The sequence below is a fragment of the Saimiri boliviensis genome, chromosome 16 (assembly GCF_048565385.1).
Source record: "Saimiri boliviensis isolate mSaiBol1 chromosome 16, mSaiBol1.pri, whole genome shotgun sequence".
NCBI lineage: Eukaryota > Metazoa > Chordata > Mammalia > Primates > Cebidae > Saimiri > Saimiri boliviensis.
The window spans coordinates 76,531,002-76,544,606 of record NC_133464.1 but is presented as its reverse complement, the minus strand read 5'-3'; the positions used below and the strand labels follow the sequence as shown (position 1 = coordinate 76,544,606).

The following is a 13,605-nucleotide window of genomic DNA, read 5'->3' as shown; positions in this document are numbered from 1 at the left end:
GTCTTGCTCTGTTGCCTAGGCTAGAATGCAGTGGAGAGATTTTGGCTCACTGCAACCTCCGCCTCCTGGTTTCAAGCAATTCTTGTGCCTCAGCCTCCCAAGTAGCTGGAATTATAGGTGTGCACCACCATACCCTGTTAATTTTTGTATTTTTAGTAGAGATGGGGTTTTGCCATGTTGATCAGGCTGGTCTTAAACTCCTAGCCTCAAGTGATCCACCCACCTTGGCGTCCCAAAATGTTGGTATTACAGGTGTGAGCCACCACACCCAGCCCAATCATTAAAGCTCTAAAATCTCCTTTGACTCCATGTCATCCAGGGCAGCTGATACAAGAGGTGGGTTCCACAGCCTTCGACAGCTCTGCCCCTTTGGCTCTGCATGCTACAGCCCCTGCAACTACTTTCATGGGCTGGCATTGATTGACAGCCACACAGAGCAAGCTTTCAGTGGAGGATAGTGGCCCTCTTCTCACAACTCCACTAGGTAGTTCCCCAGTGAAGACTTGGGGGTGGCTCCAACCCCATATTTTCCTTCCGTACTGTGCCAACAGAGGTTCTCTATGAGGGCTCAGCCCCTGCAGCAGACTTCTGCCTGGGCATACTCAGGTGCTTCCATATATCCTCTGAAATCTAGGCAGAGGCTCCCAGCCCATTTTGTCTTTTGCATACCCACAGGCCCAACACTACATGGAGACCACCAAGGCTTAGGGCTTGTGCCCTCTGAAGCAATCACCCCATCTGTACCTTGGCCCTTTTCATCCATGGCTAGAGCTGGGGCAGTTGAGACACAGGGCATCATGTCTTATGGTTGCACAGAGTAGTCGGGCCCTGGGCGCAGCCCACAAGACCATTTTTCCCTCCTAGGCCTCCAGGCCTGTGATGGAAGGGTCTGCAGGGAAGATCTCTGATATGTCTTGGATATATTGTCTCTGTTGTCTTGGCTATTAACATTTGTCTCCTCATTACTTACGCAAACTCTGCAACAGGCTTGAATTTTTCCATAGGAAATGGGTTTTTCTTTTCTGCTTCATGGTCAGGCTGCAGATTTTCCAAACTATTATGCTCTGCTTCCCTTTTAAATATAAGTTCCAGTTTCAAACCATCTCTTTGTGAGTGCACATAACTCTGTGTTTCTAGGAAAAGCCAGATTAGCCTTTGAACACTTTACTGCTTAGAAATTGCTTCTACAAGATACCCTAATTATCTCTCTCAAGTTCAATGTTCCACAGATACCTAGGGCAGGGGCAAAATGCCACTAGTGCCTTTGCTAAACCATAGCAAGAGTGACCTTTGCTTCACTTCCCAATAAGATCCTCATCTCCATCTGAGACCACCTCAGCCTGGACTTCATTGTCCATATCACTGTCAGCATTTTGGTCAAAAGCATTCAACAAGTCTCTAGGGAGTTTCAGACTTTCTCACAGCTTCCTGTCTTCTTCCAAGCCCTCCAAACTATTCCTACCTCTGCCCGTTACCTAGTTCCAAAGTCCACATTTTCAGGTTATCTTTATAGCAGTACCTCACTCCTTGTACCAATTCTCTGTGTTAGTTCATTCTCATGCTGCTATAAAAAAAATACCTGAGGCTGGGTAATTTGTAAAGGAACACGGTTTAATTGATTCACAGTTCCATATGGCTGGGGAGGCCTCAGGAAACTTAAAATCATAGTGGAAGTTGAAGGAGAAACAAGTACCTTCTTTACAAGGTGGCAAGAAAGAGTACAGGGGAACTGTCACTTTTAAGCCATCAGATCTTGTGAGAACTCCTTCACTATTACAGGAACAACATGAGGGAGACTGCCCCCGTGATCCAGTCACCTCCCACCATATCTGTCCTTTGATATGTGGGGATTACAATTCAAGATGAGATTTGGGTGAGGACACAGAGCCAAATTATATGAAGCTCCTCATCATTTAAGTTTTATTGTGATATGGCAATAATTCAGTCACATCATCAGACTTCACTTCTAATTCTAGTTCTCCTGCTATTTCTACCACATAGGCAGTTACTTTCCTCCACTGAAGTCTTGAACCGTCTCCACAAAGTCATTCATGAGGATTGGAATCAGCTTCTTCTAAACTTGTTAATGTTTCATGATATTTTGACTTCCCATGAAACACTTAACATTCTTAATGGTATCTAGAATGGTGAATCCTTTCTGAAAGGTTTTCAATTCACTTCACCCATATCTATCAGAAAAGTCACTGTGGCAGCTGTTCTTTATAAGACAAATTTCTTTTGTTTTTGTTTTGTTCTGTTTGAGATGGAGTCTCCCTCTGTCACCACGCTGGAGTGTAGGTGGCGCAGTCTTGGCTCACTGCCAGGTTTCACCTCCCAGGTTCAAGTGATTCTCTTGCCTCAGCCTCCTGAGTAGCCGAGTCTACAGGCGCATGCCACCACGCTCAGCTAATTTTTGTATTTTTGGTAGAGAAGGGGTTTCACCATTTTGACCAGGATGGTTACGATCTCTTGACCTCATGATCTGCCCGCCTCAGCCTCCCAAAGTTCTGGGATCACAGGCATGAGCCACCACACCTGGCCGACATGTTTCTTAAATAATAAGACTTGAAAGTTGAATGACTCCATGATCCATGGGCCACAAAATGGATATTGCGTTAGGAGATATGAAAATAACATTAATCACTCTATACATCTTTATCAGAGCTCTGTGACAGACATGATGTGAGCACATACTGTTGCAAAAATGGCACCAGTAGGCTTGCTCAACATAGTTTCCACAAACCTTCAATTCGTGTTTTTAAAAAATGCATTATCTGTGAAGCTCAATAAAGTGCAATACATTAAAACAAATAGGCCTATACTTAATTTACAAATTAAACTGTAATTAAACTCTGTATGACTTTTTTTAACCATGAGTACACTAGTTTTTAAATTTACAAATTAAACTGTAATTAAACTCTGCATGACTTTTTTTTAACCATGAGTACACTAGTTTCGAATTTTCCTAGAAAACTTTTAGCAGGTCAGGCATGGTGGATTACACCTGTAGTCCCAGCGCTTTGGGAATCCAAGGTGGGTGGGTCACTTGAGGTGAGGAGTTCAACCCCATCCTGGCCAATAGGGTGTAATCCCAGCTACTCGGAAGGTTGAGGCAGGAGAATCACTTGAACTCAGGAGGCAGAGGCTGCAGTGAGCTGAGATCAAACCTGGAGGTGGAGGCTGCAGTGAGCTGAGATCACACCACTGCATTCCAGCCTAGGTGACAGAGTGAGACCCTGTCTCAAAAAAAAAAAAAAAAACTTTTAGCAGGTAAATGGTTTCTTTTTTTTTTTTTTTTTTTTTTTTTTTCCTTTGAGATGGAGTTTTCGCTCTTGTTACCCAGGCTGGAGTGCAATGGCGCGATCTCGGCTCACCGCAACCTCCGCCTCCTGGGTTCAGGTAATTCTCCTGCCTCAGCCGCCTGAGTAGCTGGGATTATAGGCACGCGCCACCATGCCCAGCTAATTTTTTGTATTTTTAGTAGAGACGGGGTTTCACCATGTTAACCAGGTTGGTCTCGATCTCTGGACCTTGTGATCCACCCACCTCGGCCTCCCAAAGTGCTGGGATTACAGGCTTGAGCCACCGCGCCAGGCCATGGTTTCTTATTTTTGTTTTTGCATGGTTCTTTAGTTTTAGCTGCTTTTAAATTTAGTTTAGTTAATTAGTAATTCTTTTTTCTTAGAAAACACAACAAAACCGTATTTACCATCACGTGCACTAACAAGACAGCAAGTTCATGCTCTGCAAGATGGTGCAGAGCTCTATGAAGCAGTGAAGAATGCAGCAGACCCAGCTTACCTTGAGGTGAGAAGAATAAGAGGGCATATGATGAGGCTTGATGATCATTCAAGGTGGGAAGCTATTTTAGAGTCTCCGTCTGTCCAGGAAGGAATATGTCGAAATGCTGAATTTCTCAAAGAGGATGTGTACATTTCTGGAGTTTTCAGTGATGTGCCAAACAAGTGTGGTGGTATGTTTTCAACTCTATACCAAGTAGAGAAGGCGTCCCCAGACTTTTACACAGGGGGCCAGTTCACTGTACCTCAGACCGTTGGAGGGCCGCCACATACTGTGCTCCTCTCACTGACTACCAATGAAAGAGGTGCCCCTTCCTGAAGTGCGGCGGGGGGCCAGATAAATGGCCTCAGGGGGCCGCATGCGGCCCGCGGGCCATAGTTTGGGGACGCCTGAAGTAGAGGATGGGAAGGTTTTAGAATTTTATATATTAAATAAATTTGTTTTAAAATGCAGGCAAAACTTGTTTATTTTTGTCCCTTATTTACTCTGAAGGAGAAAACTTTTTTAAGATAAAACAAGTATCTTTAAAGTAATGGCTTAGTTTCCATGTTCTTAGCTGTTTCTTGGGTTCTACCCTGAGTATACTTGATAATCCTCTACCTTAAGGGTACTTGGGTAGAAATGTTTCAGAAGCACTAAACTATTAGAAGTAGCATAGGCTGGCTGGGTGTGGTGGCTTATGCCTGTAATCCTAGCACTTTGGGAGGCTGAGGCAGGTGGATCACCTAAGGTCAGGAGTTCAAGGCCAACATGGTGAAACCTGTCTCTAAAAATACAAAAACTAGCTGGGCATGGTGGTGGGCACCTGTAATCCCAGCTACTCGAGAGGCTAAAGCAGGAGAATTGCTTGAACCTGGGAGGTGGAGGTTGCAGTGAGCAAAGATGGCGCCACTACACTCCAACCTGGGCAACAAGAGCAAAACGCCATCTCGGGAAAAAAAAAAATTTTATATATATATATATATATATATATATATATAGAGAGAGAGAGAGAGAGAGAGAGAGTATAGGCTTTAGAATTGTGGTACTCTCATTAGCAAAGTAAATGAGAATAAAATAGCTGTGAAATGGGCATAAAATGTGGTTTTAGGATCAAATAGATAATGTATATAAAAGTTCCATATAAATGTTAGTTACTATTATTAGAACATAATTTTATGTATTAAGATAAGCTACCTCCTAAATTTTTAGACGCATAGATGTCTAAAAAGAAAATCAAATTCTAAGATTAGGTTTGTTAGATAGGGAGGAAGAAGCAACTATTTTACCGGAACTACTTGTTAATTGATTAATTTCATTTACTTGATGACTTAATAAATCATGTGAATATAGCCTTAAATTTTTTAAATAGTGGGACTACTGAATAAACAATATTTCATTAGTAATGTAAGCAGTGCTGTACGGAATAGAATTCCCTCCTGTTCTGAAATGTTACAATTTGGGCTCTCCCTATGAGAAGTGAGTCCAGTTTAAAAACCTGTGAGTTGGGCCGGGCGCGGTAGCTCAAGCCTGTAATCCCAGCACTTTGGGAGGCCAAGGCAGGTGGATCACAAGGTCAAGAGATTGAGACCATCCTGGTCAACACTGTGAAACCCCATCTCTACTAAAAATACAAAAAATTAGCTGGGCATGGTGGTGCGTGCCTGTAATCCCAGCTACTCGGGAGGCTGAGGCAGGAGAATTGCCTGAACCCAGGAGGCAGAGGTTGCATTGGGCTGAGATCGCGCCATTGTACTCCAGCCTGGGTAACAAGAGCAAAACTCCGTCTCAAAAAAAAAAAAAAAAAAACCTGTGAGTTGGTTGGGCGTGGTGGCTCACACCTGTAATCCAAGCACTTTGGAGGCCAAGGCAGGCAGATCACCCGAGGCCAAGAGTTCAAGACCAGTCTGACCAACATGGTGAAACCCCATCTTAAAAAAAAAAAAAAACCTGTGAGTATGCTTGCTGCAGGTCTAAAAACAAAGGCCTTATGATTCTTTCTTTAAAAATTATTTGCCTCTGTCTCTTATAATATTTGTTGAAGGCTGCGCATTCTGTGAATTATAAAGTTAGCTTTAATTTCATCCACAAAATTTAACAGTTTTTTTTTTTGGTCTGGACATAAAGGGGCAGAATGAGAGTTAGAGCTGGGCCTTTCCCCAGCCACTCTGTAACTGGGTAAGTGATTTATTTCTTAGGGCCTCATTTCCACCTTCTAGCAAGGGAAAATCACGAGTGGGTTATATTTAGGTTCCTAACTGCCTATGAGTCTATGAGATTTGACTTTATTAAAGTTATCTTTGTATTTTTTTTCTTTTTTTTTTTTTTTTCTTTTGAGATGGAGTCTCGTCCGGTTGCCAGGCTGGAGTACAGTGGTGCGATCTCAGCTCACTGCAACCTCTGCCTCCTGGGTTCGAATGATTCTCCAGCCTGGGACTACGGGCACGCACCACCACACCCAACTACTTTTTGTATTTTTAGTAGAGACATGGTTTCGCCATTTTGGCCAGGATGGTCTGAATCCCTTGACTTCGTGATCCGTTCACTGTGGACTCCCAAAGTGCTGATATTACAGGCGTGAGCCACCACTCCTGGCCTAGGCATCCATTTCTGAAATTATGCCCCTGGGGCTAAGAATGAGGGTTCTAGGATCAACCTCTACCTATGTGGCTTGTGCAAGTTAGTTGTTCTCTTTGTGCATCAGTTTTATTACCTACAACACGGAAACAATGATATTAACTACATCATGGATTGTTGTGAAGATTAAATGAGTTAGTACATTTACAATACATAGATCTATTTCTCAAAATAGTAAGTATTCATATGTTAACCATCTATAATGTACGTGGTGGTGATTATGATGATTAGAATACATTTATAACTGGAGGATCATTTTTGCCTTAGGGAAATAGAATTAGTAACATTTTGAGGCACCTGAGAATATTATGTGAGAAACTGATTAACCAAACCCTTAAAATGAACTCTAATTTTATTGATTTGTCACCTTTAAAGTGATCCGATTACAATGGATGGGACTTTTTGTTTTATTTTGATTGCTTTTTACTCCAATGTCTTAAATGGTCACAGGGTTATTTCAGCGAAGAGCAGTTAAGAGCCTTGAATAATCACAGGCAAATGTTGAATGATAAGAAACAAGCTCAGATCCAGTTGGAAATCAGGAAAGCCATGGTATCTGCTGAGCAAAAAGAACAAGGTTTATCAAGGGATGTCACAACTGTGTGGAAGTTGCGTATTGTAAGCTATCCAAAAAAAGCAAAAGATTCAGGTGGGTATATAAATGCTTTGTTTTTATCACTTTTTAATAAAATAGTTAAAAACATTGCATTTATTTTGAAACGGAAATTTAAATGATCACTTCTTCCCATTGTGTCTTTCTCACCTTTTCTCTAAACAGTTATGTTGAGTATTTGGCGTCCATCATCAGATTTATATTCTCTGTTAACTGAAGGAAAGAGATATAGAATCTATCATCTTGCAACTTCAAAATCTAAAAGTAAATCTGAAAGAGCCAACATACAGTTAGTGACGACAAAAAAAACTCAGTATCAACAACTACCGGTACAAACCTTTCATTGTAATTTTTCAGTTTTGATAAGTGCTTATTTTATTAGTTTATGGAATCTTCATATATTAAATTTTTGTTTTGTTTTTTGTAGGCTTCAGATGAAATTTTATTTCAGGTTTACCAACCACGGGAACCCCTTCACTTCAGCAAATTTCTAGATCCAGACTTTCAGCCATCTTGTTCTGAGGTGGACTTAATAGGATTTGTGGTTTCTGTTGTGAAAAAAACAGGTAATGCACAATATATTCGATTTTTTTATTGTTTCTTTTGAAAAACATTGTTTTTTAAAATCTCTTATAATTAGTTGGAGCTACCAGTTGGCAGATTTTCTAGCTAGTGATCTGAAAATAAGCCTCTTTGAACCTCTGATTTTTAATGAAAAGTAATTCTGTATTATTTCAGGGGTAACAATTTACATTCTATTCTATGCTACTTAATTTTATAGAAATTGTCCTTAATTTTATTTTCTGTAATGTATGTTTTATTAATATTTCTAATGTATGTGTTTAATCCATTATGATGACATATCGGTGTCCTCCATTTATTTATTTGGCTATACGCTCTGCTTTTCATTGTACAGGGCTATTTATTATCTCAGAGTCAAGCTTTTATTTAATATATGTTCTTAGTAAGCTCAATAGCATTAATCTATTGTGAAGAATTCAAGAATGTTCTTCTGTTTGAGTTTTGTTTTCTTAGGAGTTATGCTGTTTCTCTTTTGCTGTGTTCCTTTCACATTTTTTAAAAGTGTTTGTGTTTGGTTAGCTATTTTTTAGTGCTCCATTGGTTTTCGAAGGTATTATATTAGTAAGCTATATTTTTCCCATGCCATTTTATTTCATCTTGGGCATATTTGGGTGATTCTTTTCACACATTTTATTGTTATTGAAGGTGGATAACTTTTGTTCATTTAATTCATCAATATTTAATGACTGTTATGTGCCAGACACTGTTTTAAGTGCTGGGTACATAGCAATTAACAAAACAGATAAGAATCCCTGCCTTCGGGCTGGGCGCAGTGGCTCAAGCCTATAATCCCAGCACTTTGGGAGGCCGAGGCGGGTGGATCACAAGGTCAAGAGATCGAGACCATCCTGGTCAACATGGTGAAACCCCGTCTCTACTAAAAATACAAAAGATTAGCTGGGCATGGTGGTGTGTGCCTGTAATCCCAGCTACTCAGGAGGCTGAGGCAGGAGAATTGCCTGAACCCAGGAGGCGGAGGTTGCAGTGAGCCGAGATCACGCCATTGCACTCCAGCCTGGGTAACAAGAGCGAAACTCTGTCTCAAAAAAAAAAAAAAAAAAGAATCCCTGCCTTCATAGAGTTTACATTATGGGGGTTGGGAGAGGGAGATCACAAACAAGTAAGTAACATACATCCATATAGTTTTCTTAGTGCTCAGACAAAAACTTAAGTGGATGGGGGGAGTAATATCGGTGAAGAGAGAGGTATGTAATTTTAGAGTGAGAAGTGAGGAAAGAGACTTCCCTGGAAAGCTGACATTTGAGTGAAACTTGAAGGAATTGAGGGTGTGAGGTGAGGCATGTGGCCATCTGAGGAAGAGCTTTCCAGGCAGTTACAAAGGCTGCAATGCAGCAGGATCATACCTAGTGTGCTGTTAAGCATTGGCAGAAGCCAGAGAGTGAGAAGTAACAGCCAGGGACAGAGGCAGTGAAGAACCAGGTCGTGTGGGGGTTCTTTTGTGGTTTGTAACTTCCTGTGATGACAGGAAGTCACAGGAAAGTTCCAGGTAGAGGGACACAGTCTGACTGATTTTCACAGGATCACTCTGGCTGTTGTGTTGAGAATAGGCTGTAGGGGGCACGAGGGTACACAAAAGCCATTTGGAGGCTCTTTGAAGCACTTAGGTAAAAGATGAAGATGAACTAGACAAAAGCAATGGAAGTAGTGAGAAGCTGTCAGATTCTTGTATTTTGAAGGTAGGGAGACAGTGCAGGATGGTGTGAGCATTAGGGCATTAGGAAGAATGGAATTGCCACTTAGAAGGAAAGGCTGAAAGAAAAGCAAGTATGTGAGGAAGTTCAGGAGCTCTGTTTTGGATAGCTAAGTTTTAGATGCTTATTAGTCATCTAAGTAGAAACATCTACTTGACCGTTACATAGGAGTCTGTTCAGAGGAATGGCTGGATATGAATTTGGGAGTCATCAACTTGCAGGTGATGTTTAAAGCCATGAGACTGGATAAGGTCATTGTAGGCATGGGAGCAGATAGAGAAGGGAAGCGATCCAAGACCTGATTAAAGCCGTTTATGCTTAGAAGCAGGGGAATATAAATATAAATGTAAAGGAATCAGTAAAAGAAATAGAGGAATGGGCAGGAAGGTCAGAGGAGTACTAGAGTGAGGTATGCTGAAAGCCAAGAGGAAAAAAAGAATTGTTGAGTAGTGAGAGTGATTAAGTCTTCCAAATGCTATTTTGTAGAATTGATAATGAAGTGAGTACCAAGAACTGATCATTGGCTTTAACACCGTGGAGGAGCACTCTCACTGAATTGAAGCGGGGCAGACGAAATGGAGGGAAAGGAGGAATGATAGTGAATATAGGCATTTCAAGGATTTTTGCTTTAAGAGATGAAAAGAAATGAATCAGTAGCCAAAGGGGGAATCAGGATCAAGAAAAAATTTGCTTTTTCAGATCAAAATGCTAATAGCTTACTGATTAAGTACTGTATGCTGATGAGAAAGCCAATAAAGAAAGTAGAATGGGCTGGGTGGTGGCTCACGCCTGTAATCCCAGCACTTTGGGAGGCCGAGGCGGGTGGATCACGAGGTCGAGAGATCGAGACCATCCTGGTCAACATGGTGAAACCCCGTCTCTACTAAAAATACAAAAAATTAGCTGGGCGTGGTGGCGCGTGCCTGTAATCCCAGCTACTTAGGAGGCTGAGGCAGGAGAATTGCCTGAACCCAGGAGGCGGAGGTTGCGGTGAGCCAAGATCACGCCATTGCACTCCAGCCTGGGTAACAAGAGCGAAACTCCGTCTCAGAAAAAAAAAAAAAAAAAAGAAAGTAGAATGAAAGATGGAAGCAAAGCAGGAACAACTGTGGGCACTGTTCTCAGCTACTCTGTGGGTATGGTATCCCGAGGCTGTCTTGAGATTGGCCTTAGTTAGCAAGAAAGACTGTTCATCTGTAATCACAGGAAAAAAGAGTAAAGTATGTAAGTACAGATACCAGTGAAAGAGTTGGTATACAAGAGAAAACCTGTGGCAGACCTCTTTTGATTGCTTCTGTTTCCTCGCTGAAACAGGGAACAAAATCATCAGCTGAGAGTCAGAATGAAGAAAAGGGTGCTGAAGGTACGAGAGGAGAGAAAAGGCATGAAATAATTAAGAAAGTGATAGAGTGAATGGCTACGTAAATACAGCATGACTGCCAGGGCCCACTGGAGGTTAATGTTCATGAATGTATTGTAGTTGTGTGACATTTTTTCAACTATGTTCAGCTCTGATGGTGTGGGCATGAAGTAGCTGGAAAATGGAATTTAACCAGGGCTGTAATTTAGCTGGGTAAGTACTGCAAAGCAAGAAGGGTGAAGAATTTGAGAGTATATGCAAAAGGAGGATTTTAATAATTGACCTGGGGCGCAATGCAGAGCAAAGAAGAGACATTAGAAGAATGTGGATCAATGAACAGGAGGTAAGAAAAGTTGGGCTGGGTGTGGTAGCTCACACCTGTAATCCCAGCACTTTGGGAGGCCAAGGCAGGTGGATCACAAGGTCAGGAGTTTGAGACCAGTCTGACCAACATGGTGAAACCCTACCTATACTAAAAATACAAAAATTAGCTGGGTGTGGTGACATGTACCTGTAATCCCAGCTACTCAGGAGGCTGAGGCAGGAGAATCATAAATCCAGGAAGCGGAGGTTGCAGTGCGCCAAGGTCCTGCCACTGCACTCCAGCCTGGGTGACAGAGCAAGATTCCATCTCCAAATAAATAAATAAATAAATAAAAATAAACGTGGATTATAGGTCCCAGTAGGGCTGAAGGATTGTTTGAGTTAGGGTTTTAGAGAGTGTGAACTGGGCAGATCAAAGGCAGGTGGTTGAGGAAGGAGGTACTTGAAATTGAGATTCTGGGGGAAATGGAGTTATTGGAAATAAAAGTCTTGGGTACGTCCATTGGAGTGAGTTACCAATGGAAAATAGAGGACATGATCATTCAAGAAGAAAACAAGGAGTCCATAGTATTGGCAGGATATGGGCCTCCATTATTACCAGGAAACAAGGCCATCGTGATGACAGAATGACAGTGTTTTGAGTTAACATCTTCAAGGAATAAAAGGGAGTGAGTGAGCCAGTGGTCAATAGATGCCTGTAGCAAGGAGCAGTAATGAATAACAGGGTCCCATAACGTGAGAGTCAAAACTGAGTGTTTTTAGAGTGGGAGGAGCAGCAGTGAAGCATGAAGAAGATATCTACTCCATCTCGGCCTCCAGTAGCAGAAGGTCTGCAGAGGCAGCTGTGCCGGCAGACAAGAACCAGGTTTGATGCAACAAGATGGCAATGAGAGCGCCTGCAGGAAAGGGTGAGGGAAGTGGAGATTCTACTGAGTTCCAGACAGCCCAGTGAAAGGATTCCAGGAGACGGAGAGGTAGGAGGAGATGGTGCCCAGAAAGGCCACATCCAGAGCCTCCTGAAAACAGAAGCCAGGGAATTTAGGATGACTGAGAGCCTGTGCTGCCTTTTAAAAATGTTTTAATATTTTTGTGTACATAGCAGGTGTGTGTATGTGTATATAGGAGCCTGTGCTTCTTATGGGGACTAACACGAGATTAGCTTTTGGCCCTAAGGCAAGGTGCGTGGGAGAAGAAAAAGTGAGGAGGCCTAAATGTTAGAGGAGTCCAGCTAAACCACTGAAGAACTGCTACCTAATTCACAGCAACCATGAGTAAAAATGTCACTTTACATGGGAGTTATCAAATAAAGATGATGAAATGCCTGATTTGGAAAACAAAGTCTTAGACCAGATTGGGTTTCTAGACACCAGATACAGTAGGGGAATACACAACCTACTAGCATATGTGAAACACCTGGAAAGGCCAGAACGAGGAAGTGCTAGAGAACTTGAAAGAAGCTGAACGCTTGATCCAGAAAGAACATGCCAGTTAGATATGAGAAGTCTGGTGACCTAGGGTGACTTTGCCTGGGTGTATTGCCACATGATCAGACTGGCAGAAGACCAGACTTAACAGTTCTGCTCTTAGTTATTTCTTGTCTTCTGCTAGCTTTTTAATTTGTTTGTTCTTTCTTCTCTAGTTCTTTTAACTGTGATATTAGGGTGTTGATTTTAAATCTTTTCCGCTTTCTCCTGTGGGCATGTAGTGCTATAAATTTCCCTCTTAAACACTGCTTTGTCTGTGTCCCAGAGATTCTGGTATGTTGTGTCTTTGTTCTCATTGGTTTCAAAGAACTTACTTATTTCTGCCTTAGTTTCATTATTTACCCAATAGTCATTCAGCAGCAGATTGTTTAGTTTCCATGTAGTCATGCAGTTTTGAGTGAGTTTTTTTATCCTGAGTTCTAATTTGATTGCATTGTGGTCTGAGAAACTGTTCGTTATGATTTCTGTTCTTTTGCATTTGCTGAGGAGTGTTTTACTTCCAATTACGTGGTCAATTTTAGAATAAGTGCTATGTAGTGCTGAGACGAATGTATACCCTGCTGATTTGGGGTGGAGAGTTCTGTAGATGTCTATTAGGTCTGCTTGGTCCAGAGCTGAGTTCAAGTCCTGAATATCATTGTTAATTTTCTGTCTTATTGATCTGTCTAATATTGACAGTGGGGTGTTAAAGTATCCCACTATTGTTGCATTGATCTCTTTACCGTTATGTAATGCCCTTCTTTGTCTCTTTTGGCCTTTGTTGGTTTAAAAACTGTTTCATCAGAAACCGGAATTGCAATCCCTGCTTTTTTTTTTTCTTTCTTTCCAATTGCTTGGTAAATATTCCCCCATCCCTTTATTTTGAGCTTATGTGTTTCTTTGCATGCGAAATGGGTCTCCTGTACAGCACACCAATAGGTCTTGACTCTTTACCCAATTTGCCAGTCTGTGTCTTTTAATTGGGGCATTTAGTCCATTTACATTTAAGGCTAATATTGTTACGTGTGAATTTGTTCCTGTCATTATGATGCTAGCTGGTTGTTTTGCCCATTAGTTGATGCAGCTTCTTCATAGTGTAAATGGTCTTTACAATTTGGCATGTTTTTGCAGTGG

General features: G+C 41.6%; 1 protein-coding gene and 1 long non-coding RNA gene across 6 annotated transcripts in view; one reads left to right on the top strand and one right to left on the bottom strand.

Annotated features, from left to right (window-relative positions):
* BRCA2 (BRCA2 DNA repair associated) overlaps window positions 1-13,605 on the top strand; it is a 94,576-nt gene that overhangs the window by 66,407 nt on the left and 14,564 nt on the right. For all 5 annotated transcript variants that reach the window (XM_074387859.1, XM_074387860.1, XM_074387858.1 and 2 more), the window contains exons 21-24: window positions 3,686-3,807; window positions 6,868-7,066; window positions 7,196-7,359; window positions 7,458-7,596. In XM_074387859.1, coding sequence (XP_074243960.1) covers window positions 3,686-3,807; window positions 6,868-7,066; window positions 7,196-7,359; window positions 7,458-7,596 — 624 coding nt within the window. The remainder of the gene's footprint in view (window positions 1-3,685; window positions 3,808-6,867; window positions 7,067-7,195; window positions 7,360-7,457; window positions 7,597-13,605) is intronic.
* LOC141581667 (uncharacterized) lies at window positions 6,065-7,468 on the bottom strand. The gene is made up of 2 exons (XR_012514447.1): window positions 7,368-7,468; window positions 6,065-7,243 (listed from the first exon to the last, which is right to left on the bottom strand). It is a non-coding gene; the product is annotated as an uncharacterized LOC141581667 (long non-coding RNA).